The sequence below is a fragment of the Stegastes partitus genome, unplaced genomic scaffold (assembly GCF_000690725.1).
Source record: "Stegastes partitus isolate 25-593 unplaced genomic scaffold, Stegastes_partitus-1.0.2 Scaffold1662, whole genome shotgun sequence".
Lineage (NCBI taxonomy): Eukaryota > Metazoa > Chordata > Actinopteri > Pomacentridae > Stegastes > Stegastes partitus.
This window is the reverse complement of record NW_007579393.1, coordinates 83776-107389: the sequence shown is the minus strand read 5'-3', so window position 1 is coordinate 107389 and position 23614 is coordinate 83776. Positions and strand designations below refer to the sequence as shown.

Here is a 23614-nt window from a genome sequence, read left to right as displayed (position 1 = left end):
GATGGACTTTATGTTCCAGCAGTTTCTTCACAGCTCTGCTGAAGTAACCCTGATGCAGGTTTATTTATTTGTTTGTCAAATCTCCTTCCAGAAACCCAGAAAACATCAGCTGCAGCCATAATTCGTTACACTGACTCTGTTATCAGCCGCTTCAGACCCAAATAACCGTTAATTAATCGACGAATCACGAGTCGGTCTGTGGTGTTTCATTTCTCAACTCTCACAGTGTGCAAAAAAAAAAAAACCTCACCGGAGACATTTGCTCGTGTGTTTGATTGTTACCTTCATGGACGTCCCCGAACATCGACCTCGAGGCGCCGAACGTCCTTCATTACCGCCGTTACTCATCACCTCCCGCCATCCCATCCCCCCCATCCTTCACCCTGCCTCCATCACGCTGCCCTCCTACTGTCCACTCTGGCCCCGTCCCTCCTATTAAATCTCTCCCTGCTCCGGTGTCACTGTCCCTTTCTCTCTTGTCACCCTGCCCTCGCTTGTCCTCTCCGGCTCTCGGTAAATCTGCCTCCCCCCTTTTCTCGTCATCCAGGCCCGTCCACCTATGGATCAGCGTCCACGCCGGGAACCCCGGGGATTCCATGGACACATCGACCCGACTGACATCCCCGCCGAGAGCAGCCGACCCACGCTGATGCTCTGCGGGCAGCTGTAGAGGCCACAGGGGTGAGAGGTCGCCGACCGCCGACCCGGAGCTGACGGGGTGAAAGGTTTCGGGAAGGGGGAGAGATCACGAGGAATCAGGAAGCATCGGGAGGGACGACAAACGAGGGTCAAGATGATGACAGCTCACGGAAAGCTGAGGAGGGAGAAGGGGAGCCTGGCCGAGTACGAGTCGCAGATGAAAGGTAAGCTGCCCTTTGTCACACTTGTGCACGAGAGCGTGAGAGGCGGCACTCGTGCATGAGCTGCAGCCAGACATGCAGCCCGACTTGCATCCCTGCAAAAGCCACACAAGATGCTTTGGTGAAACCAAAACGAGGGAGACTTTCTCATGCATGTGTGCGCGATGTGCCGTGATTCGGAGGGCTGGCTGCATCTCGGTACTGTACTACAAGAGTGTATTTATAGCCAGTATTAGTGATGCTGTCTCCTCGCATCCAGTCAGCCCGGGGCTGTGTGCTCACACAAAGACAGTGAAAAAGAGTAAAGAAGGGGGGAAGAGCGAGGACGGGGAAAAATAAGAGAGCCAAAAATGGGCAAAGAGACGAGGGAGAGGTGAGGGAGGCCAGCGCTGTTCCACATGTTTGTATTAGTCTTTTGAACGCGGCGCTGCCGGCTTAGTCGTGTTTGCATACAAGCTCGTGCGTTAATATCAGGTTTCTGCTGGATTATAACAAGTGAGCTGCCGGAAATAATCCATATGTTTCTGTCAAAGCCTGCAGAGACAACACGGGAGGCCTTTTAGTCACACTTCATTCCTTTTTTTACTACACGAGGCTTTATTCAATTTTTCAGCGTGTCAAAATAACGATACCTGGACCTGCTGTACGTGCAGTGTGTCGGTCCAGCGTTGGGCTTTTTGAACACCTCGTATGCTGGAAAGTGAAACCAGACGAGCCCAGCTGTTGTGAAGTGAAAGTATTCTACACGTCTCGAGCATCGCTGGGGGTAAAAGGTGAAGCTGCACAGGGGGTAACCCGCCTCAGCTGGTGATGTTAAAAACCACAGACCGAGCCAGAAACTGCGCTGTGGTCAGTTATGAATCATCTCTACAGCCACAGTGAAATAATTACCAAGTCGGCCTCCAATAACCTGAATACATCAGTAATGAAAGGACGTGTCCACGCGTTTGTCTTCAGTCCAGTTCTGACGTCTTTACACGCCGCCAAAGACGCGGTTTTAAAGTTTTGAATGTTTGGGTTTTCAGGCCAGAACACGGTTCAGATCTGCTGCTTTGGGTCAGTTTCTGTCCCTAAAGTCCAAACACAGCACAGAGAGGCAGCTTTAGTTGTTACGCAGCAAATATGTGGAACAAACTCCCAGAAAACTGCATGTGTGCAGAGTCGTAACTCTTACCGGCACAGTTCATCTCATTCTTTTCTCTTTTAACTGTTTGCTTTAAGCTCCTCCTACTCATTGACTCGATGCTTCATGTGTTTTATCTAAAGCGTTTTGAATCTCCTCAGTGTTGAAATGTGCTGATTAATTGCCTTTCTACCTTCCTCTATAAACCTTCTTCCTCCTTCAGGAGTCTTCAGCAGCAAGTTCAGGTTATAAAATGAAGAGTTCTGACATTAGCCGCTGACTTCGGACGGCTCCTTGATTCTTTTAACTAAATTTCATTTTGTTTCTGGAGCCAAAAAGTTGCATCTTTACACTCTTGAACCCTGATTTGTAAGAATGAGGCTCTGTTGGATTTCTTGGATCAGGATCAGTTTGAAGCATCCTGTGAGGTCAATTTCTGCCTCGTTGGATTTTTTGAATTTCCATTGGTCGCCAAATTTGGCACAGACGATCTTCAGACTCTCAAAAGTTATCATGAGCATCTGTGATTTTTGAACGCATTAGTCCGTCACCGCCAATCAAAAGTGGAAGAAGTGACATCACATCTCATCAACTGTTGCGTACGACACCGATCTGGATGCGTTGGAACTGCACCTCTAACCACGGTCGACTGAAGAAACAGCATCATGTGACCACTGGGAGTCACTGCAATCAGGGAAAATGCATTTTTCCTCACAGCCACACTTTGAGCAAGATCAGATCAAGCAGCCTCGCTCACTGCACGTTCTCATTTCATCAGCAGTCAACCCAACGTATCCGGTAGCAACAAGGACGAATAATACAAACGTTTATTTGACAAAACTAAATCCCTTCCTGAAGAACGTGGACGTGATCCTCCTCCTCCTCCTTCATTGTTCCACTGACTTAGTGTGAAGCTCCATGATGCTGCCACCTCCATGCCTGATGGTAGGTTTGGTGTTCTTGGGCTTAAAGGCCCCCAAGTCAATGATGTGGTCTTTGTTGACCTCCTCAGACTTTCCAGCTGTCTGCGCCTAATGAGTGGATCAGATGGTTCTGTTTAAACCGGATCAGAGGAGTCAGCAGCTGGAGGCAATCATGATTAACAAAACTGTCTGCATCACTAAACTGATAGTCGCTGTATGTTTGTTTTTTAATGCATATTTCCAGAAGACATAATAAATCTATAAGGAAACCAAAATGTGACAAAACACGAACTTCATTTATAGAAATGTACGAGTTGTATGAATAGTTTTATTTACTTGTTTATTTACTTTCATGTGTAAACTTTTGTTTCCATCTGAACCTCTCTCTTTGTATTTGCATGTGTCCGGGTCCATCTACATATATTTGCTTAAGCCGCTCTCTCCTCTCAGACCTGCGGGCCCAGCTGACAGACCAGATCAAGATTCTGGACTCTCAGGTGGAGGTGAAGCAGCAGCAGCTCTCGGATCTGTCTGAGTTCCTGCGGCGTCGCGGCGACATCGAGGCCGAATACGCTCGAGCCCTCGACAAGCTCACCGAGAGATTCACCCACAAGACCAAAAAGTAGGCCGAGTGCACGTGTTCGTCTTCGTCAGGTGGTTCTGAAGTGAGGTAATCTGAACCCGTGTTGTTCTGCAGGAAGGAGCAGTGGGGCCAGTCGGTGTGTCAGGTCTGGTCGGTTCTGCTGACCCAGACCCGTCTGGAGAGCCGAGAACATGCGGCGCTGGGCGACACCTGCTGCAACACGCTCACTCAGCGGCTGGTGCACAGTACAGAGGACACACACCGGCTGCACAAACGGGTGAGAGCATGTCCTCTGTCCAGGAACACGCATGTAGACGCTGACATACAACAGACGTGAGGTGAAGCCCAGTTTCATTTGCTTCATGATAGTGACCTGACGAACCCTCACATAGTATTTACTTGTTTACTGCTCTGAGGAAATCAAAAAAGTAGTTTAGAGGTAAGATGATGTAAAATTCTGACAACAGAAAAAGCTTTTATTTCATTTTTTTGTTTACAAGAATATATAACTTTTTATTTTTACTGCTAACACACGAGTCATGTGGAGGATTATCCATCAGTTTGAATGAAATTGTAATATGTGAAAATGTCAGAGCAGGACTTCAGATTGAGGAAGGCCCTTGTGGGCTTTAAGGATTTTCACAATGCTAACCTCGCTAATGTTAGATTTCTGATAAATTATGTTCACCATCATCTAATACAGTAACACAGAAGCTAACCAGCCATAATATATATATTATTTTCTGTATGAAATGATAACTAGCTGATGTTATGTCACACTAGAAACATTATACTACATTAGCTTGCTAAACAAGCTAACTAACTAACTCTATGTGAAGCTAATAACATTATGATATATTCACTTGCTGTATCACAAGCTAACTAGCTGCCTTTATGTTAAGCTAATAACAATATTCTATATTATCTTGCTGTAGCTCTGGCTAATAAACTGACTCTATGTTATGCTAATAACACTATAATACATTAACTTGCTGTAGCACTAGCTAACTAGCTGACTCTGTTAAGCTAATAATCATATGCTATGTTAGCTAGATATAGCACTAGCTAAAAAGGGGACTATGTTAAATAAATAACGCTATGGCACAGCTTGCTGTACCACTGGCTAACCAGCTAACTTTATGTTAAGCCAAAAACGTTATGCTATATTAGCATGCTGTAGCACGAGCTAACTGGCTTATTCTATGTTAAGCTAATAGCATAATGCTATATTAGCATGCTGTAGCACTAGCTGACAATGATAACCGGCACCAAGTTTTCTTCTGCACTTTCATTCATTAATTTTTTTTTTTATAAACATTTGTCTATTTTATTGTATCCTATCTTTTCCTTTCTTTTTTTGTTTTTAACGTAGTTTTAGCTAGTCGGTTGTAATTATTCCGGTTACTGTACACTTTATTCAACTTGTCTGTACTGTTTGGTATTTTTATTTCAGGTGTTTAATTTTACTCTGCAGTATTTTGTATTTTATCTTTTATGTGTTTTAATTTTTTAGTGGAGCGAGTTGTAGCCCTGACAGAATTTCTTCTCCTCAAGCGTGCCAATAATCCACATAAATCCAGATTCTAGCGTTTACATGTTGTTCTATGGCGCTGTGCGTAGCTGTGGAGTTGTGTCTGACACGCTTCCTGCATTTTACATATTACAGAATGTGTGTTTTTAAACCAAGGACAGATCATTTTACTTAACTTCAGCACTTTTTTGCAGACAGAGCGCTGATATCGCAGCGCTTTAACAAACAGCAGGAATCACTCCAGTCTATCTCCTGAGTGGAAAACAAGCCCAGACTTGATGCATAAATTCATGAAAATTGATTTTTTTTTTTTTTTTTTCCAGCGCTGCAACATTAATTTTACAATAAAACACAAGTGACTCCAGTCGTTAGCTGTCGGCCTTGAAAAGCGAACAAACTCAGAGCGGAGTGTGGAAGTCGAGCACAATGCGAGGCTCCGGATCAGCGCCGCCTCCTGCATTCGTCCCTCGTAACGCGGTGGCATCTGCAGTGTCATTCATTTTCTAAAGTACACAGACTCGTCTTGTTCAAATTACAGGTTGTCAGACACGCTCCGTACCTTTCTCACGGTGCAAAAGTGAGCAGAATCCTAATGAAGCCGCTCCAGAGGCGCCGTTCGGCCCGGCGCCAGGCACAGCGCCGCGCTTTCAGCACTAAATCCAACACATCGTCGCGTGTTATTCAATAAGTGATGCTGTGCAGCTCTAAAGTCACAACACAATATTAGGCAAATTAGAACGACAACAAGACACGATTTTTTTCTGCCAAGAAATCAAGCAGCTGAGCGACACAGAGTGCTGCGCTGTGGTCGTCCTGCAGATTATTAAACCTCAACACTGATACCTGTCTGCATGCTGGAAATGAAGCTTTACTAGAACAAGTCTGACAGTAAAATCACACGTCTAAAGGTCATTAATTACCTCGTACAACAACTGGAATGAAACAGCAGCTAATTCTGTTTCTCTGGGACGTTACAAGCTGGAACTAAGCCAAGCTAATCCCATTAGCTTTAAAGTTAGCTACACCTACACGACCGCCGAGCTTCTCCTCCGACTCTGTGCAGGTTTCATATAAGATGAGATGAAACTAATTATTGTGCAAGATGTTGCTCAGAAAAAGTCCAATGACAGAACATAAGAAATGCGGAATAAAAGCAATAAGATGGAAGTACGACACATTACTGGAATAACATAAGGCTGGAATAGAACAGTTAAAATATCACACATGAAAATGAAATATTGCACCTAAAAATCAGATGAAGATGAAATACGACACATTGCACTGACAAAGTTGTTCTCACAAATTGAGATATCACACATGTGATCAAAAAGGTGCAAAAGAAAATGAAATTTTGCACAAGAAATTAAAGTCTTGCACCTGAAAAATGAGACGAAAATGGAATAATGCACCTAAATATGAGATAAGAATGGGATAATGCACATTGCAGTGACAATGTCGTCTATTAAAATGTCAAATATTTCACATAACAATTAAATATTAACCAGATAAAAGTTGAAATATTGCATCTTAGGAATGAAATTTAAAGTATTGCACATGAAACTGGCATCTTGCACCTGAAAAAAGAGGTGAAAATGAAATAATGCACATTACATTGTCAGTATTGTCCATTAAAACGTGGAATATTGCACATAAAAATCTAAATATTACAGATAAAAATTGAAATATTGCACCTGAGAAATGAAATATGAAATATTACCTGTTACATTGACAATATTGTGCATGAAACTGAAACAATGCACATAAAAAATGGGATAAAAGTGAAATAATGCACCTTAGAATTAGATAAAAGTGAAATAAAGCACCAAAAAATGAGATGAAAATGAAATAATTCACCTAAACATGAGGTAAAAATGAAACATTGCACGTTACATTGCCAGTATTGTCCATTAAAATGTGAAATATTGCACATAAAAATGAAATAACCAGATAAAAATTGAAATATTGCACCTGAGAAATGAAATATTAAATATTGCACACTACATTGACAATATTGTGCATGAATGTAAAATATAAATATAATGTTATAAACGGTGCTGGAACTGATTTTGCCAATGGTATTGGTGTTATTGTTCAGCTCTAAGCGCCTCATGTTTTACTCTCAGATAATCAATCTTCTAATATTTCCATTGCAGAGTAAAGAAGTGGGGATCCAGATGCAGGACGAGCTGATGAAAGTCACCACCGAGCTGCAGACGGTGAGAACTCGCTTCAACTTGTTGTAACCGTGCGCCGGCGGCGAGCGCGCTGACTCCACGTTTGTGTTTGTTTGGCCCGCTGAAGGCCCTGAAGACGTACAACCAGTACCACACGGACTGCCTGATCGCCGAGGGGAAGCTGAAGGAGGCCGAGCGGCTGGAGGAGAGGCACACCGGCAAGTCGGCCGAGCTGGGACCGGGCCAGCTGGTGGGCCAGAGGAGGAGCTCTGTGAAGAAGATGGAGCGGCTGATGGAGAAGGTGAGCGTCTGGATGTTCAGACTGCCTCCTGTTTATCTGCTGAAGCTACACTCTGACATGAAGATGCACCTCACGTGTCATCTTTGCACCATTTTAAACCAGATTTATTTGTTTAAGTTCAACATCAGTCATTGTTTTTATAAATTTACCAAACTATCCTGCTCTTTTTTTTAGATGCACTTGCTAGTTTTTTCTTTCACATTTCTTCCTGTACTTTTAAAAATAGTGTCTGATTGTTGACAATAAATGAATTCTGATCTATTTTATCAGTATTATTTTAACAGTATTAGGACGTCGGATATCAGAGCAGCTTTGGAGCTACTGATCAGACGCCCGTTTCCTTCTGAGGGTTTTAATGAACAGATGTTTTGCTGCTTGGCGGCGACTCTCTCGCTGTATTCGTTAAACACCTGCCGTTCTTCGTTGTTGGGTTACGATTCGGTTTGTTGGCTCCACGTACGCAGCTTTTGCATGAAATAATGGCGACTTAGGAGAATGTTTTAGGTCATTTAGTGTGAGTTTTCTCAGACTTTTTTTCCACATCTTTTAGAAAAAGCTTAACTGTGATGAAATTCAATCATCAGCGCTGAAGCTCACCACATGCACCAGTTAGCTGGTGTTCCTGTCAGTATGAAGGTGTGCATCATGAGCTAGCTGTTTATGATGTGGGTTTACAGGCTACATATCTTAAATTCCCATTTATACCCACTGCATGTTAGCCAAAATGCTATTACATGATGGTTTAGGGTCACGTTCTGCTCTTTACTCCGTCATATTTTTACCCAAGATGGTGTTAAACTTCCTCGTCTTCATATCTAGCCTTAATTTTACCTTTATCTTAAGTGCACTCAGCATTCAGCATCCATTTGTGTCCGTCTATATTGTTTCTACATTAAAGAGTTAATTAGCAAACTAGCTGCAGCTAATTGAATCTGCCGGCTGCAGCCGTTATTTTACTTCTCACGGCGCCCGAGGGAGTTCCTCGCTGATTCCAAACGCGACGTTTTCGTCTTCGTTAAGTGCAGAAATATCTGCAGTTCAGTCTGGATTGTGTGTTGACTTCAGCTTATGCACCAAACAGCGGCGACGTAAACGCTGTTTTTGGTCTGTCGGTGTGAATTTTGCATGAATTTTTCAAGACTTGTTTGTGTTTTTTAGAAGATTAGATTACATTAAGCTCTATTGTGATTACAGAGGTTACAACTAGTGAGACAACGACATGTTGAGTTTAGCATCGAACCAGAAGAGCAAAAGTAAAGTTCATCATTTACAGCATTATGTGATCAGCACGGACAGAGCTCTGTACACTAGCGGTATGAGCATGTGTAGGACGTGACATAGAGGATGTATATGCAGTAAAAGTGTAATTATTTAACTACGATCAGGGCCTGTTGTGTGGCCAGAAAACACCAGGATGTCCTCCTGCATGCTCCTCTGCCACCGTGACCCTGTGTGCAGCTCCATGACGTTTATCATCACCATCACGTCTCATGTGAGTGTAAACGAGCCTCTGAGACGGATGACGGCTGCTTCGCACTCTGACCGACATGTGAGCAACTCGGTCGGCGCTTTAAGGTGCAGCGTGGTGACCGAGCGGCGAGGCCTGACTGTGCTGCAGCATGCAGGCGGCAGCCGAGGCAGCTGCAGGGAAAAAGAACAAAGTGTGTGTGTGAGAGACAAACAGCAAAAAAAGAAACGAGAGGCCTCAGGAAGTCCTGAGGTGGGTTTACTAAAGAACAAACCGCTTCTTGTTCCTGTTGTTGCGTCGGCTCTTTCTCCTGTCGGTTGTGTCATCGTCTCTTACCTTTTATTTCATGTGCATCGTGTATCCTCAGAGGCACGGCAGAGTCCAGGAGACCCAGCTGAAGTGCACCAAGGCTCGCAACGACTACCTGCTGAACCTGGCAGCAGCCAACGCAGCCATGAACAAGTATTACCTGCAGGACGTCAGCACCCTCATCGACGTAGGGAGCGTTTGTGTCTCTGCTTCGTTTTTGTGCTCCGTCACTTCCCTCCCATCTCATCATTCTGTCTGGCCTTCTTTCTTTCCTTCCCCCACCGGCAGTGCTGCGACCTCGGCTTCCACCTGTCCATGGAGAGGGTGATGAAGTGCTACCTGGCCAGCAGGTGGCGCATCCAGAAGACGGAGGAGACGGGGCTGAAGCAGCTGGAGGCGGCCGTCACGTCGCTGGACCAGGGCGGAGACCGGGACGCGCTGCTGCAGCAACACGACTCCGCCTTCTGCCTCCCGTTCAGATTCAACTACCATCCGCACGAGGGAGACCAGGTGACCGGACGCTAGTCTGACTCGCTGGGTGTAGACTCCGGGTGTCGATCAAGGTTTTGTTCGTGCAATAAGACAACCGGTCCAGGTGCTCGCGTCCCTGCGTGCTAATGTTCCACCAGAATGCAAAATAACCCAGAAATGTTTTGCAGTCGTGGTTAATGATGGATTAAATAGATGCTTAAAGGGCCTCAGCAGGTGTGACTGGTCTGCATGTGGAAGCTTATGGATGCACAAAAAAGATATACATCAGTAAAACAATACGATTTATCAAAGTTGCCGTAATGTCCGGACTATAAGACGCTACTTTTCTTCACGTGCTTTGAACACCACGGATTAAACAACGACGCGGCTAATTTATGGATTTTTACGAGTTTTACAAATTTGCGAAAAACGAAAGTGACGTTGAGAGCAACAACGACAGAGAGACTGAGGAAGTGACGAAGGAATTCTGAGGCTGAAGAAGATGATTGTGTATTTTTTATTTTCTTAACCAGACGTGTTACAGGCGCTGTTCAGAAAAAAGTATTTACGGTATCTGTGTATGTTACCGCTACGTAGTTAATTAAAAGTTAAAAAAATCTTTCTGTGTAAATATCTCAACGTGGACACCTGCAGCTTATAGACAAGTGCGGCCGATATATGTACACAACTAGTTTTTTTTTTAAAGTTAGTGGGTGCGGCTAATATTCAGGTGCGCTCATAGTCCAGAATTTACGGTATATAAATAATATTAAGTACAATGAATTCTTAGCAACAAATGGCTTAAACACCACCTGCTCAGATGTTAGCATGCCCAGCCGACTAGCTCACTACATACAGTAGCTAGCTAGTATGGCTTTCAAATCCCAGGCACGCGTTAGCTGAGACGCTGCTACATGACGTGCTGGCTAAAGCTAGCACCTCTGTCCTGCTCTTTTGCTTGAATTCTAGTCCAACTTGTTCAGCCAAGTTGGCATTCTTTTTTCAAGTAGCAACAAATGGCTTAAACACCACCTGCCCAGCCGACTAGCTCGCTACATACAGTAGCTAGCTAGCATTGCATTGTTAGCCAAGATGCTGCTGCATGACGTTCTGGGTAAAGCTAGCGCCTCTGTCCTGCTCTTTTGCTTGAATTTCAGTCCAACTTGTTCAGCCAAGATGGCGTTAAGCCTCAGAAACCGATTTAATAGTTCTAATCCTCACATTTAACCTTAATGTTAACTACGAGGATATTTTATTCCTGAGACGCGTAGCTTCAGCCTCGGGGCTTTGAGTGTTATAACTTTTTTATACCCAGGATTCATGCAGTATTTAAGATCGTTTAGTGTGTGTGAGGTTCCTGCTGGAGATTTTTAACCGACTCGCAGAGTTAATTAGCGAAACTGGCTACAGCTAATAAAATCTGCTGGCTGCTGCAGATATTTAATCACTCGGGGTGCCTGCAGGTCTTCTTTTAAGTAATAAAATGTAGTATTTTCAAAATAAGGCGCGACAAGTGTTGGCTTTAGTTTGAATTTTCTATTCAAATGTCTTAAATTTTCTTTGCGTCCTTTTGTAGGATCAAATAAACACAAATGTGATGACTGCACACGTCTTACATCAGTTCTGAATCAGTCGTTTGCTTCGCTAATAATCAGCTACTCACAAACTTCAAAAGGTGTCAGTATTAAGATGTCTTCAAATCCACACTCACTGTTTTAAAATTAATTATATAAAAGAGATAATTAAAATACATCATTACACTTTGTGGCCGTGAAGGTGGCTTTAAATTTTATCCTAAGTGGTGTTAAAATGGTCTTTGAAGAAGTTTTTAATTAAACTTTGAACAAAAAAAAAAAAAAAGACCGCGGGGTGGTTTCTGATTTCTCTGATCAGGTGGAACTACTTCTGTGTGAATTCCACTCGATTAATTCGAAGGATTTCGTGTGATAATTTCACCGCGGTCGGCTGCATTTGTGATGCCGAGAAGCTCGACAGGAGTTCAGCAAACAGTCGACTGCGTCTGTTTTTCATTCGGGGCTCCTGCGACACGCTGCTGCTTGTTTACATACATCCTACCGATTTTGTCGAGTCACGTTCTTCATTCTGTTTGTGCGTTTCAGGTGTGCGAGGTGAGCGCGGAGAGCCAGGTGAGGTACGAGCTGGAGACCCGCTTCCAGCAGCTTCAGTCCCGCCTCGCTGCCGTTACCCTGGAAACAGAGGAGGTCAGCCAATCGTTGTCGCCGTTTCCGTAACGAGCCGTCGTCTGTCCGTTTTAGAAACGGTCTGAAAAACTAAATTAACAAACGGCCGCTTCTTCTTTACCCTCCTCAGGTCAGCAAAACACTCAAAGCCACGCTCGTCGCCCTGCTGGACACTATGTGCGACAGCGACTGTAACCCCTCCCCCGACGTGTCCAGCAGCCTATCGCACGAGCCGCCCGGAGGAGGAACTCTCCCGAAGCTCACCCTCGCCAAGCGTCGAGCCAATCAGCAGGAGACGGAGACCTACTACTTTACAGTGAGTTCAGATCACAGAAAAGACACCGACAACCTACAAGAACCACCAGATTCTCTACTTTCCTATGGTCCTTAAACTACCCGTCTGTGATGCTTTAACTACAGCAAAATCACCAATTCCACATGTCTTATTTAAAAATTTGTCAAAAATGAACCGTTTATAAAAAACAGATTCTATAAAAAAATAAAAATTCTGCACATTTTGCTGAAACCGCTGAGCCATAAACGAGTCAGCTGAGACCAACAGTCATGTGGCAAAAATTCGGCTGAGCTGCAGGCTGTGTTTACACGATGCAGCCAAGAAACTAATTAAATACGTAAAATTACTACTGGAACATTATTATACATGTTGGTTCTGGGGTTTTTTTTTTTTTTACATTTTTGTTAAATAAAGATCTAAATATTCAACTTTATTTGTTGGTTCTAGGTTGATTTTTTATTTTTTTTGTAAAATAAATAATAAATGAAATTCTTTTTTCTTTTTTTTCTTTTTTTTTTTAAAGGATTTATTGAGTTAAAACTTTGTTATATTTCACCAGAGACATTTCTGAGTCCTCTGTCCTTCTAGTCCTGGTTGTTCTGTTTCCGTAGAGAAAAATTTAAAATGAGGCGACAGTGAGGAAAAATGTGAGAGGAGTAAAAAAACAGTGCACAATACGATTAATGTATATTTTAATTATAATGTTCTTCTATGTATGCGGAGCGTTTTTTAATGGTTGCAGTAAGAACCAGTTGATTATTGGAGCTTTATTGTTGTCAGCTTTGGGTTGTTTTCGGTTTTGCATCGAGGACTAAATGGTTCAATCTTTTTTTTCTTTACCTCAGAAAGTGAAGGAGTTCCTGACCAGCAGCTCTCTGACGTCCAAGCTTCAAGCCAAACACGACCTTCTACACGACGCCATACAGAAAGGTTCGTCCGAGTTTGTTCACCCACGATGCAACGTTTTGGTGAAGTGTGTTATTCCAGCAGTGACTACTGTGGTCTGGGACGTCGAGCCTTAAGCGCAGTCCTAGATTTAGTTTTGTTTTTTGGTTTCGTGCTTGCAGCTTTGGTTCCCAGCTGGTGAGGCCTCGAGTGGCTTCGATCGGGGACGTTAATCAGACTTTAGTCCATCTGGAGCCGAAAACTAAAGCGGCTCAATTAGCAAAAGTTTCCTTTGAATAACCCGGCTGCAGTTTTTCAGTGTAGAACATTAAGCCCTGATGTTCTCCAAACTAAATGTTGAGCTGAGAAGGTTCTTCCTTTTGTTTATCATTTAACATTGTGGAAACATTGTGGGAACGTTTTATAAATTGTATATTGGGCTCCATCACTAGACTCTCCAAAACATCCTGAGGCAGAATGTTCCACTTTTGTCAATAGATCACATTACAGGAACCTTTAAAGAACATTCTGCCATCTCTGAGGCCTCAGTAACAGCTTGAGAATGTTTTTTGAATGTTGCTCCTTCCTTTATTTTCCAGCTGGAATTCTTTAGTTTGAAAAACGTTCTGAGAGGGTTCTGCTAATGTTTTCCAGAATGTTGTTCTTAAAGGCAGGATAGTTGAAGATGTTCCAGAATGTTTAGTGATAAGGTTGTTAGAACGTTACGCGCTGATGTTCTCAAAACTAAATGTTGAACTGAGGAGGTTCTTCTTTTGTTATCCTACAACATTGGGGAAACATTTTTCTTTATTACATTACGGGAACATTTTATAAAAAAAAAAAAAATTATCTGAGGCCTCGATAACATCTGGAAAACTTTTTTTTTTTTTTTTTTAACGTTGGTCTCAGAACATTCTTCTTTATCGTGGAACATTGTGAGAATGTTTTGTAGAAGAACATTCCATCGCATGTTAACAACTTCTTCAAAACATTCTCAGAACATTGCAGGAGAAATGTTCCACCTTTCTTAATATTTTACATTACGGGAACATTTTATAGAAATCATCTGAGGCCTTTTGTTTTTTTTTTTAAATTGGTTTGAGTTAGTTTCTGTTATGATGGAACGTCCTCTGAATGCCAAACATTAAACTAACTTCATAGGAACGTTATTGAACATGAAAACATTCTTATAACGTTCTTTAAGCATTACATTTTGTTTATTTATTTTTAATGTAATACCAGAACGTCTCCTGCCGGCTGTGTTGCACTAAATCAAACCTTTTTCTGTGTTTTTTCTTCTTGCAGCCGAGGCCGTGGACAGCGACCCGTCCAGGTAAACAGCGCCTTCACACACCTGAGAATAACGAGAGAGTGGCTGAGAGGCTTAGAGTCCAGGAGAGAGCAGAGAGGACGAGGACGGGGCCACATTTAAACCAATTATCATGTGTTTAGACTCTCCTGATCAACCATGCAGCTGTTAGACATCTTGGACCTATCGGGTGTTAAAGCTATCTGTTATATTTCCCAGAATGCAATGCGCTCGGTCGATGCGCGTCAGGAAGTCCCGACCAGTTTCCCAATTCTGCCACACACTCTTCACCACAGACATAATCTCCTACATACAGGTAACACACACAGAAACACCGTCTCTGTTTCATTTTACTTCCCCTTGTGCTGCTTTCTGCACCGAAATCATCCGATTCAGAGGAAATAAGGTTTTTTTTTTTTTCGCAGCGAAGTCCCTCGGTGCACTTTCTGCCTTCGTGTGTTTGGTCATGCTCGTGGCTTATTGCTGGCTTTCTCTCCCTTTTCAATCCTGTTTATATCTCTTCCTCTTGTGAGACGGATTAAAATGCGCTGGCCTCTTTGCTGCCTCCTCTCGACTCCTCTGCCGAGTGTGCGCGTGCTCGTGTTTCCCGCCGCCTCTAAATCTTTATATTCCCCTTTTATTGTTGCTCTCCCTTCTCGTCTAATCTCTGCTTTTTCTTTTTCTTTTTTCTTTTCCTTCCCTTTCCTTTCCTTCTTCTCGTGTGCTGTGCTTGGCTTTTGGTGCAGGAGGAGAAGGAGAATGTCTCGGACACAGGTACCGACCATCTGTGACTGCTTATGTGCTGCATGTGGGCCGCTTCCCACAGCGAGGCTTCCATCGAGCGCACTGAAGTCATGTCCAACCTTTTCTTTTTCTTTTCTTTTTTCTTTCTTTTCCACCCTGGAGAGTTTTAGAAATCTTGGAGGAAGAGCAGAGTTTACAATCTGGTGTTAAAAAAAGGAATAGGTCAACATTTTTGGGAGATTTCGAAGCAGTTTTGCAGACGTTACCTCAACCGCTTGCACCAGAAAGCTGTCTGGTGATGTTAAAATACCACAGATTGATGCTTTATTCATCCCCTTGGGGAAATTGAAGGTGTTCAACAGCTCGCACGTGTTAGATTTAAGAAAAATAAGCAACATAACGTGCAAAATATCATGCGAGTTGTGCTTGTAGAAGAAATAATATGCAAAACAACAACAATAATAATACAAAATAATTAATAATAATAAGAATATAGAATGAGCAGCAGTAGTTTTGTTAGTATAAACACATCCCTGCATCACTTTACAGAAACATTTTATTATTTATTGACCCCTAAACAAGTAATAATATTGACGTTACACCTTTTGTTCCATTTTTTTTATGTTGCTTATTTGCTTTCTTGTCGATCATCACATAAGAAGGTGGAAACCACTCTTGTATCTGTACGATAAAGCAGCCATTTAGCTTAGCATTAGCCTCAGCTTCGCACAAAGCAGTTTTTAAATAATAAGCGTAAATACAATTTGAACGGAAAATTTATATAAAAATGTACAACCTGTCAAGTTTTCGTAAATATAAAAATAAGCTAAACAGACCTGAACCGTTCTTTGGCTGTAAACGTGTTTATTTCTGCTGTAAAGTTTAGCATTTTAGCATAGCGGTCTATTGGGATCGACTCACTGTTGAAGGCAGCCTCCAGTGGATATTTGAGGAACTGCAGCTTTTGGTATTTCCGCGTTGAACAAATCAAGCTTTTCTCCTTTATGGTTTTTATGAAAAACTGAGCTAACTGGCTCCAGCTTCATATTTAAATGAACGATAAAAGACTGAAATGTCACTTAACTTTCACTAATAAAAAACACGACGTATTAGAATGTGTTATTATTCTAAGTCCATCATTGTTTACACAGTTTGTGGACATTATTTTGGGAAAGACCTTTATTTGCTTTCCTGCTGAGAGTTCCAGGAGAAGACTATTGTCTGGATGATAAACATAAGGCTGCCACAAGTAGCTAGTTAGCTTAGCATAGCATGGAGCAGCAGGACGAGCTAGCCTGGTGCTGCTCAAATATGAAAAAAAAGGTGTTGGTTTTTCTATATATAAAAATATATATATTTTATATATATTTAAAATATATAAACAAAGGACGTTGCTAAGCTAGCTTTCTTTTCATGCTTGCTAAGCTAAGCTAACGGCTAGCATCATATTTAATTGACAGGTACAAGTGTGGTTTATTACGTCAGCATCATTGCCACTATTACATTTTACGTTTCTCTTCTAGTTTTACGTTGTCTTATTTAATATTATTTTTATTTTTATTCATGTATTTTACTTAGATCCTGTTAATTGTTTCATCAGGTTGATCAATTGATTCCCGTGTTATTGTATTTTTTTCTAATTTTAACCTATCGTAGCTAACTCAAGACAACAAATAAGTCTGTTTCCCAAAATGTTAGACAGTTTTTGGGCTGATTCCTGATTCCTTTCCATTTTTTTCACTTAATAATCTCCTTTAAAGTTTCCTGAAAAAGTTGTTACGAGAAAAAAAGAGGCTAAATCATATTATTCCAGTTTCTTGTGAGTTGACATCCTTGAGCGAACACATTTCATTGGTCATTTTCCTGCTCTTTTCATCCCCTCCCACTGTTTCTTTGCTCTTTTCCTCACATTGACTCTTCGGTTTTTACACGATTTTCCTTTGTGTTGTGGATTCTTTGCCGTCCTCGTCTTTCTTTTTTTTTTTTTCTTTGCATCACTTATCTGCAGCCTCTTTCTGTCTCCAACAATCTCTTCTCCTCTCATGTCTCCTTCTCTCGCCATCTTTCTCCTGCAGAGCTCTGGGCAGCAGATTCCTGTGGTGGTTGAAAGCTGCATCCGTTTCATAAACCTTCACGGTGAGTCAGGTTTTTGTTTTTTTTTACGGTTTATCAAAGAGCCACGCTGGGAGGCGGATCTGGACGGCGAGGACGAGTAGGTGGGAGTCATTGTTTGAGCTCGTCTGTGTAATCCCGTGTGTAGAACATAAAGAATACGCAACACTCGTATTGTGATGTAAATGTGTGTGTTTCACGTCTCAGGCCTCCACCATGAAGGAATCTTCAGAGTTCCCGGCTCTCAGAGGGAAGTCAACCTCATCAGAGACGCGTTCGAGAGAGGTGAGAGTCATCGTCAGATCAGTTTTTACAACTAGAAAACCAAAAGGAAGTCATTTTTAAAAGCAATAAGCGTTTACAGGTGTTTAGTTTTTAGCCAATTTAGATTCAAAAGTGGATTAATGTCGATGAAAAGATGAATTTTAATCCTTGGAATAAATATATATATATATATTGTATATGAGAAAGCTCCTCTGGAGAAGCCTCAAACTCTTTGACATGTCAGAATCCCCTAAATACACATAAATAAACATGGACTGCATGTGCACACACTAGCTTAGCATCGTGCAATGATCATAATTAGCCATTAAAAACTCTGCACTGCTGAATGATTTGACTTCTGAACAGTCAAAAGCTGATGTTGCAGGATGAACCTGTGGAGGTTTTACAGCCTCCAGCTGAGGCACAAGACACCAAAGATCTTTTATCAGTAATTAATCTGATTACTGCAGATAAATTAATGGAATTCTAGCTTAGAAATAGAAATAATAAAGCCATAATATGCCTTTAAATGACCTTAAACCTGCATGAATGTGGGTAAGCACAAGAAGCTGTGAACACTAAACTAGCATATTATGACGTCTCCATGAACACAGTGACTGTTAGGCCAATGCAATTCGGCATCTCCTGAAATAGAGATTTGGTTTCTTGGTGACTAAACGCTCCGCAGCTCCACCAGCTAACTGTGAACCGCGGCGCCGTCGTTAGCATCGGTTGAGCGTCACATGACCAGAGGAGTGTAACTTGATTGGTCGGACGTTGGTTCGACTTAAGCAAGGATCGATTATTTATGACCAAGACTGTGAAATTTTTAAAACAAATATGGCCCATCGAATCCGAGCAACCTGAGTGATCCTGTTTTGACTTTTTCCACCTGAAATTCTGAATTTGTGAGCGTCGAAAAACAAAAATGAAAATGACCCAGAAGTCGACCAAAAACAAAACATGGAAATAGTTTGAAGTTTAAAAATTGTACATTTAATGAAATAAACAAAATAAAACCCAAATTGGACGCAGAAATCTCATTAATGTTGGGTTTTGTAAAGACGAAGATGAAAAACAGGTGGAAGGTTTTTGTCATTTATTAGTGAGAAAGAAAACAAAATCATTTTTTCAAGAATTTTTTTCCTTTAATAAACTCTCCACTGCAGTATATGTACAGGTGCTACTCAGTTATTTATTTACTTATATTTCCTTCGAGCAAAATTCTGATGAGCTGAATACAGACGTAAAAAAAAAAAAAAAAAGTCAGATACGATAAAATGCAAAGCTAGAAATTTAGCAGCTTTTAAATTTCAAACTCTGGTGAGACTGATTTGTCTTCATGAAGAAACAACACAGTGACAGAAAGTGTCGTGGCTCTTTTCTCTGCACCACGTCTACCTCTATGCCTCGTGTTTTATTGTGTTATGAAGCGTCTGTTGTTGCTGCACTGACACGTTGGCCGTGTTTGCAGGAGAGGATCCTCTGTCGGACAGCGAGTGCGACCTGGACTCGGTGGCCGGTGTGCTGAAGCTTTACTTCAGGGGCCTCGAGCCTCCTCTCTTCCCCTACGACAGCTACTCCCAGCTGCTGGAGTGTGTCCGTAAGATCCCTCCACGCCACTTCCAGATCGCTCTGTTGACGTCTGCTTTCATTTACTTGATTGTTTATGCGTTGGTTTTTTTTTTCAGTTAGCAAGATTCATCAAGAGTTGTATGAATAAAGCAATGAGCTGGTTTTAGCTTTAGCTGCTGCCTCCCTGATGCTCCGGGCAGCTTGTTGAGGATGTTCTCCCTCCTGCAAACCTAATAATCAGTAGATGCAAACACCTGTTTCTCCTGCCAAAGTCTCATTCATGCTGTCACGAGTTCCAGCTAACGAAGGTCGTGCACCTGCCTGCAGCTTGTTTACTCATTAAATTCCTTCAAAGCCGGCTCACCACAACAGAGGAAGCTCTTATCGTTTGTTTCAGTCAGACATCGGGTTGATTTGTGCAGTTTGTCATAAAGAAACTACAGCTGCAGCACATCAGACTTGTCATTACAGTCAGATCTAGTTTGTTCATTCGTTGCTCACTTCGTCTTTCCTCCCTGCTGCGATCAGAAATCGAGGCGGTGACGGAGAAAGCCGCCCAGATCAAGGCCATCGTCTCCACCTTCCCGCGGCCTCTCCTCATCGTGATGCGATACCTCTTCGCTTTCCTCAACCAGTAAGCAGCAGCCAACTTTTTCTCTCACTTCAAATGATCACATGACGTCACAGAAACAGCGGCTGACGTTTGTCCATGTGTGTGTCGCCCAGCGTGTCTCAGTACAGCGACGAGAACATGATGCAGCCCTACAACCTGGCCGTCTGCTTCGGGCCCAGCCTGCTGAGGGGGCTGGACTCGGACGACGCCGTGGCCAGGCAGCCGCAGGTCAACGACCTCGTCAAAACCATGATCCTGCAGCACGACAGCATCTACCCCGGCCAGTCGGAGCTGCCGGGCCCCGTTTACGAGAAGCACATGACCCTGGAGCAGGAGTACTGGTGAGTACTCCTGGGTGGACATGTGGCGGGAAACGTGAAACTATGAGAACATATCTCCACTGAATTGACAACATTCTGTTTTATAGGCACTGCTTGTGTCTGGTTCAACCAAAAATAAATCATTTAGGCTGTTTATCTGAAGTGATTAAAGGATTAGGACTGATGATAAACACTTTGGAATAATGCTAAAGTTAGAATAAGAGGTGTTTTTTGAAAGCAAGTTAACTTTATACCCTCAACTGTTTGAGAAACTATCTGGATTATTTCTCTCCGAATAGTTTTCAAACATTCGTCCCGTTTCTGTGAGACTTTCTTCAGATTTTAAACATCCACCAACAATGATCAGATTCAATTTTGGCCGTAACTAAAGAATTGTTGTGCTAATTTTGACAAAATTTCCCACAAATGTCTGATTGGATGTCAAACTATGACGTAATGAGGTTTCACATCCAAACGGTCGATGTTTAGCTTCATGATGTTGTTCTATAAAAACACTGTTCTGGACGATATTTAACACCTTAACTGATGAACCTGTGATGATTGTGGACATTTTTAAAGATTAATTTCCCATATTTGAAGAACTTTCTGCTGTAAAAGGGTTAAACTTTGTTTTCTATCAGACTCTAAACATGTAAACATGTGAATAACTGATCCCAAACCATCTTCTGCTCGACTGATTTTCCTGGATTTTGTTTTTCATCATAAACTATAAACGTGTACAAAGATATTTGTGAAATTGTGGCTTGATTCATCCAAAACTTTCAGAGGTACAATTAAAATTTAAAGCTGTATGAACGACAATATCTCAGGAACTTTTAAAGATAAAAGCCTGAAATTTCCACTGTTAGTTCTCATCATGACACTGATTCAGAATCAGTTTTTGATCTTTTTAAACCATTTAAAAATGATCTCTGAAAGCATTTGATGTCATTTTTAATGTCCATAATTTACGATAAAGTTTCAGGTAAATCAGAGATGGTCGAGCAGAATGTGCCTGATGATTTGGGATGGAATAATCCTTTTTGTTTCTCTCAGTGAACTCTGCATATATATATTTATAGTTCAAATCTGGACAAACGTGGACGTAAACTGCAGCTGCGACCGTTCCTCATTTCATTCCTTGTGTCAGAGTTTAAGTCTGAGACGGTTCCAAAATAATGAAGCAGCTTCCGCCTCAGCCTCCTTCTTTCACGGCTCATCCTCTTGAAACAGAATTTCGTGCCGCACCAGAGGCGTCTCTGTGCAGCTCGCCATGCTTTGTGTAAAAACTGCTTAATAGCATTAAGCTGATCGCTGAACACAAGCCCGCAGCACACCAACCGGCGTCCACGGAAACCTCCAAACACCCCCGACATCAGCTCTCGGGTCGTTTTTTGCATGTAAAATAACAGACGAGAACCGTATGAACATATTTTGTTTTTGTGCTTTTCCGCAGTGAACCAATCACGGAGGAGGGAGACGGAGAAGCCGAACATCTGCCCAGCGAGGACGGTCAGTGGACACACAAACGCCAGAGACAGGCTCAGATTAGACAGACGCTGTGTGTCATCCACCGTTTTCCACATGACAGCACCACAACACAATCCACTTTGAATCACGAGTTCTACAGGAATCAGAGTTACTTTTAATCAAATACGTTAATAAAAGAGTGTTGGGACGTGTTGACTGTAACTTTGCCTCGTGTTTTCACAGAGTGGGAGGCTGTGGCCATGTTCGACTACGTGGCCAGATCTCCGGCAGAGCTTTCCTTCAAGCAGGGAGAACCTATCATCCTCCACAGCAAGGCCTCCTGCGATTGGTGGAGAGGGGAGGTGGGCGGAGTCAAAGGTCTCATCCCGCACAAGTACATCAGCGTCCTGGAAGGGTGAGTGACAGGAGTGAACAGTGTCTACGGGCCCTGCTCCCAGAAATAGTCCAGATTTGTACAGGTTAAACAGATATAACTGAGGCAGGCAGGTTGTGTTCATCTTTATGCTAAGCTAAGTTAGCAAGCTACAGGCTGTAGCTTCACATCTTGTCATCCAGGTGTGACACTATTGCTTAAAATTCACATTATGCTGCATTTACAAACCACTAGAGCGGTGCTTTCCGTCAGCAGTTAAGCTACATGACAGCATTTAAAAATATCGCCTTGATGTCAGTGATGTTGCCCGGCAACAGCAGCAACATAGGCTCCGCCCACAGGTAGCAGCCAAAGGCCAGACGAGGGAGCTTTAAGAAACCTCAAAAAAACAGACGCCATTCATTCGATCTATTTCAAACTTAACGCTGCACTTTCTCAGGTCTGCAGCGATACACCTGCCACGTTTGAAGTGAATCAGGTGTATAGGTGTTGAGTTATGTGAAGAACAGACACACAAACACACACAGTGTTTTGAAACCACTGGAAAAGGAATAAAAACATTTTCTAAGGCTAAATGTTTTTTGCCAATGATTAAAAACTAAATGGCAATGTTGAAGACAAATGAATGGACACCTAAACTAATGGCTTTGACTTCTACATTCTTACAAGATAAACAAATAAAACACAAAAATAAGACGAAGCAAACTCTCTGTGCCAATGTCTGGATGGATCTTATCAGAATGTGACATCAAGGGGTAGCTTCAGCTTTGACTGCAGCCATCCAAAGGCCTGTTGAAGACCCCAGAAAGACCCCAAAATAATTGGACTAATCTTAATCTGATCTACTTCAAACTCAACGCTGCACTTCCTCGTGTCTCCAGATGTACACCTGCCAAGTTTGAAGAACATCAGATGTATAGTTGTTGAGTTATGTGAAGAACAGACACACAAACACACACACACACTAGTTCAGAGAATCAGTTGAAAGTATTTCAGCTTCACGTTTGTACATGTAGGTGTTTAAACTGGACGTCTAATGATCCTATTTCACAGTTAAGTCCAGTAATATGATGCAGAACTAAAGGACAGGATGAATAAACAGCTGTAAGGTCCTACAAGATGAAAACAAATTACAAGTTTTAACCTCAATGATTAGCACAAGTTGGAGTTAATATCGAGTATTTTTTTATGGCTGTTGCACAAAGTTTTGTTCTGGTCACACGTAACGTTCTTCCCACTTCTGCTCCCTCCTGCCTTCATTGTGTCGCTCGCTCTCCGTCCCATATTTAAACTTGTACTGGTTGTACTTTCTGCGGTGAAATATGTGCTTACTATATCCGTCGTCTCTTCTTCTTCTTCTGCTGCTGCCTCAGGTCAGAGCGAGGCAAAAGAGAGGAAGGAGGAGGAGGAGGCAGCACTGGAAACCTGACAGTAGAAGATCCGCAGACGGAGAACACGACTCGGTACGAAGTCAGGCATCGACGCGCTCCGCTGCACAACATACGAACACGTCCACACGCCGATAAGCATCTGCGATAGAAGCTGACAGGAAGATGCACACTGAGGTCCACAGTGTTTCACACAAGCTGCACTTTACTGGCTGAGAATGTGAAGACGTACAAATTACTGATCATTCCTTCTCATGTCATCTCATTTCTGCTCAACAATCTCTGATTGGCCAGATTGTTT

The 23614-nt window shown here is 42.4% G+C and overlaps 1 protein-coding gene across 1 annotated transcript in view; it reads left to right on the top strand.

Annotated features, from left to right (window-relative positions):
* arhgap4b (Rho GTPase activating protein 4b) overlaps positions 1-23614 on the top strand; it is a 44347-nt gene that overhangs the window by 14308 nt on the left and 6425 nt on the right. The window contains exons 2-21 of the mRNA XM_008301346.1: positions 548-863; positions 3357-3528; positions 3604-3766; positions 7174-7236; positions 7322-7495; positions 9331-9459; positions 9561-9782; positions 11864-11965; positions 12075-12260; positions 13085-13169; positions 14430-14457; positions 14653-14749; positions 17253-17313; positions 17497-17574; positions 19028-19156; positions 19657-19762; positions 19855-20082; positions 21518-21573; positions 21775-21946; positions 23299-23388. Coding sequence (XP_008299568.1) covers positions 794-863; positions 3357-3528; positions 3604-3766; positions 7174-7236; positions 7322-7495; positions 9331-9459; positions 9561-9782; positions 11864-11965; positions 12075-12260; positions 13085-13169; positions 14430-14457; positions 14653-14749; positions 17253-17313; positions 17497-17574; positions 19028-19156; positions 19657-19762; positions 19855-20082; positions 21518-21573; positions 21775-21946; positions 23299-23388 — 2411 coding nt within the window. The 5' untranslated portion in view covers positions 548-793. The remainder of the gene's footprint in view (positions 1-547; positions 864-3356; positions 3529-3603; positions 3767-7173; positions 7237-7321; positions 7496-9330; positions 9460-9560; positions 9783-11863; positions 11966-12074; positions 12261-13084; positions 13170-14429; positions 14458-14652; positions 14750-17252; positions 17314-17496; positions 17575-19027; positions 19157-19656; positions 19763-19854; positions 20083-21517; positions 21574-21774; positions 21947-23298; positions 23389-23614) is intronic.